General features: G+C 40.2%; 1 protein-coding gene across 1 annotated transcript; it reads right to left on the minus strand.

Moving 5' to 3' along the window:
* Nucleotides 1-210: 210 nt before the first annotated feature.
* On the minus strand, nucleotides 211-1,134 carry LOC132000635 (cell division control protein 42 homolog). The gene has a single exon (XM_059374262.1). The coding sequence runs from the start codon at nucleotides 1,036-1,038 to the stop codon at nucleotides 415-417; it is 624 nt and encodes a 207-aa protein (XP_059230245.1). The 5' UTR covers nucleotides 1,039-1,134; the 3' UTR covers nucleotides 211-414.
* Nucleotides 1,135-3,976: the final 2,842 nt, after the last annotated feature.

Here is a 3,976-nt window from a genome sequence, read left to right on the forward strand (position 1 = left end):
CATAACTAAATAAAAACAAACCCAACACACACTCCCCGCACCCCACCCCACCCCCGCAAAAACAAAAACAAAAACAAAAAACCCTAAATGTCCCAGATCGTTCTCCAGAGTGGATGGAGCCTGGGAGCAGCTTCAACAACCCAAATTAGTCTGTTACAGAGTCATCACAAGCATGCCTTGCTTTTAAACAAAAAAAAAAAAATTTTTTTTTGAAACAACAAAACAAAAACTAGTACTAATCACTTTTCTGACAATACACAATTACTCAAATTAACTAGTACTGAGAGGGGGAAGGGGACCATACCTACGGGCCTTGTCTCACAGGAGTGCATGTGGGTAGGTGCAGGGCCATTATTGTCATTATTGCAAAAACGAATTTTAATCTTTAATCTTTAGTTTGATTTAACATTGCTTTTAGTATGATGCTGACACCAGCTGTGCGGAAAGGGCTCTGGAGACACGTTCATAGAAGCACACACCTGCAGCTCTTCTTCGGTTTGGGAGGCTCCAGGGCAGCAATATTGCTTCGTCAAATACATTCTTTAGGCCTCTCTGTGTGAGTGCAGAACACTCCACATACTTGACCGCCTTCAGGTCACGGGCCAGCTTTTCAGCAGTCTCTGGAGTGATAGGCTTCTGTTTGTTCTTGGCAAGTTTCTCAATCATAGAGGGTTCATCTCGGAGATCAATTTGGGTCCCAACAAGCAAGAAAGGAGTCTTTGGACAATAGTGAGTTATCTCAGGAACCCACTTTTCCTTCACATTTTCAAATGAGGATGGAGAGACGACTGAAAAACAGACTAGAAATACATCTGTTTGTGGATAACTCAGCGGTCGTAATCTGTCACAATCCTCTTGCCCTGCAGTATCAAAAAGTCCAAGAGTATATGGCTCTCCACCAATCATAACAGGGACTGCATAGTTGTCAAAAACAGTCGGTACATACTCAGATGGAAATTTGTTTGTTGTGTAGGATATCAGGAGACATGTTTTACCAACGGCACCATCGCCCACAACAATACACTTAATTGTCTGCATTGCTGAAACAGTTTTGTATCCACTTAAAATACTTCAAAATTCAGTGATGACCTCAGCTTCTCCCCCAGGGCGTTGGCAGCACTGCCTCTAGTCATATACTTTTATCAGTCTTTTTGTTTGTCTGTTTTTGTTTGTATACTTCCTAAATCTCACCTTGGGGCCCATTGGGGTTGAACCTTCTCTTTTATCTTCCCTTTTTTTTTTCCTGTCTCTTTCTCTCTTTCTCTTTTTTCTTTTTCTTTTCTTTTTTCTCTTGTTTGGGTGGGGAATCCTGATTACTCAGAAGTGTTCCAGGGTCCACCTTGACTGCATCACGGTCGATATATCCAGCTACGTCCATTCAGTCATCTCTCACCAAAATGACTAGGAAGAGTAATGCCCAACAGAAGAAAAATACAGAGGATGGGCCTTCTGCAACAGAGATAATGGCTATCAACATAGACAATATGTCGTATAGAGAATTCAAGCTAACAATTATCCAGGCAATACCTAGGTTGGAGAAAGCCATGGATGACCAAACGGAATTGATTAGGGCTGAGCTGAGAGCGACCAGGGAAGATGTTCACAATGTTAGGGCTGAGCTGAAAGCTACCAGGGATGAGGTTCACAAAGCTCTCAATGAGTTCCAATCTAATCTAAATTCTCTCAAAGCGAGAGTAACTGAGACAGAAGATAGAATTAGTGATCTGGAGGACAAACAGAGAGAAAGGATCAGGAGAAAGCCTGGAACAAACAGCTTAAAAGCCACGAAAACAGAATCAGGGAAATAAATGATGACATGAAACATTCCAACGTCAGAATTATTGGAATCCCTGAATGGGAGGAGAAAGAAAGAAGTCTAGAAGAGATAGTGGAACAAGTTCTTCATGAAAATTTTCCCAATCTCGGGAATGGAAACAGCGTTCATGTACTAGAGGCCTAATGGTCTCCACCCAAGATTATAGATTCCAGAAAAACAACAAGGCTCCTGATAGTCAAATTGAGGAATCATAATTGTAGATATAATCTCTTGAAAGCCGCTAGGACAAAGAGGCTCCTTACTTACAGAGGAAAGCCCATCAGAATAACGTCAGACCTGTCCACAGAGACCTGGAAAGCCAGAAAGGGCTGGAAAGATATATTCAGGGCACTAAATGAGAAGAACATGCAGCCAAGAATACTTTATCCAGCAAGACTGACATTCAAAATGGATGGAGAGATAAAGAGTTTCCAAGATCAGCAAGGCTTAAAAGACTACGCAACCACCAAGCCGACACTGCAGGAAATATTAAGGGGGGTACTATAAAAGAGGAAAAATCTTAAGAATAGCATTGAACAGAAATATAGAGACAATCTACAGAAAGACTTCAAAGGTAACACGATGTCAATAAAAATGTATCTATCAATAATCACTCTCAATGTGAATGGCCTAAATGCGCCCACAAAATGACACAGGGTTACAGATTGCATAAAACGACAGGAGCCATCCATATGTTGTCTACAAGAGACCAATTTTGAACCTAAAGATACACCCAGACTGAAAGTGAAGGGATGGAGAAGCATCTTTCATGCCAATGGGCCTCAAAAGAAGGCTGGGGTAGCAACTCTCATATCAGACAAATTAGATTTTAAACTAAAGACTGTAGTCAGAGATACAGAAGGACAATACATCATTCTTAAAGGGTCTATCCACCAAGATGGATAGCAATTGTAAATATCTATGCCCCCAATATGGGAACAGCCAATCACATAAGAAAACTGTTAATCAAAATAAAGAGTCATTTTGATATGAATACATTAATAGTAGGAGATCTTAACATGCCTCTCTCAGAAATAGACAGATCACTGAAGCAGAAATTCAATAAAGAAACAAGAGCATTGAATGACACACTGGACCAGATGGACCTCATAGATATATACGGAACATTCCACCCTAAAACAACAGAATACTCATTCTTCTCAAGTGCACCTGGAACCTTCTCCAGAACAGACCACGTACTGGGTCATAAATCAGGACTCAACTGATACCAAAAGGCTGAGATTATTCCCTGCATATTCTCAGATCACAATGCTTTGAAACTGGAGCTCAATCACAAGGAAAAGTTTCAAAGGAAATCTAACACATGGAAGCTAAAGGCCACCTTGCTTAAGAATGCTTGGATCAACCAGGAGATCAAAGAAGAACTGAAACAATTCATGGAAACCAATGAGAATGAAGACACTTCGGTCCAAAACCTATGGGATACAGCAAAGGTGGTCCTAAGGGGGAAATACATAGCCATCCAAGCCTCCCTCAAAAAAATTGAAAAGTCCAGAATACACCAGCTGTCTCTACACCTTAAAGAACTGGAGAATCAACAACAAATCAAACCAACTCCACACATAAGAAAGGAAATCATCAAGATTAGAGCAGAGATCAATGAGGTAGAAATCAGAGATACAGTAGAATGTATCAATGAAACTAGAAGCTGGTTTTTTGAAAGAATCAATAAGATCAATAAACCATTAGCCACACTAATCCAAAAGAAAAGATAGAAAGCCCAAATTAATAAAATTATGAATGAAAAGGGAGAGATCACAATGAACACCAAGGAAGTAGAAACAATCATGAGAAGTTACTATCAACAGTTATATGCCAGTAAGCTAAGCAACCTAGATGAAATGGATGCATTCCTGGAAAACTATAAACTCCCAAAATTGAACCAGGAAGAAATTGACAACCTGAATAGACTGATATTTAGTAATGAGATTGAAGCAGTGATCAAAAACCTCCCAAAAAACAAGAGCCCAGGACCTGATGGATTCCCTGGGGAATTCTACCAAACTTTCAAAGAAGAAATAACACCTATTCTCCTGAAGCTGTTTGAAAAAATTGAAGCAGAAGGAAAACTTCCAGACTCTTTCTATGAAGCCAGCATTACCCTGATCCCCAAACCAGGCAAAGACTCTACCAGAAAGG

This window comes from Mustela nigripes, chromosome 14, assembly GCF_022355385.1.
Source record: "Mustela nigripes isolate SB6536 chromosome 14, MUSNIG.SB6536, whole genome shotgun sequence".
NCBI lineage: Eukaryota > Metazoa > Chordata > Mammalia > Carnivora > Mustelidae > Mustela > Mustela nigripes.

Excerpts from the sequence above, each read along its gene's own strand:
- LOC132000635 (XM_059374262.1), bottom strand. The coding sequence starts at position 1,038 with ATGCAGACAATTAAGTGTATTGTTGTGGGCGATGGTGCCGTTGGTAAA.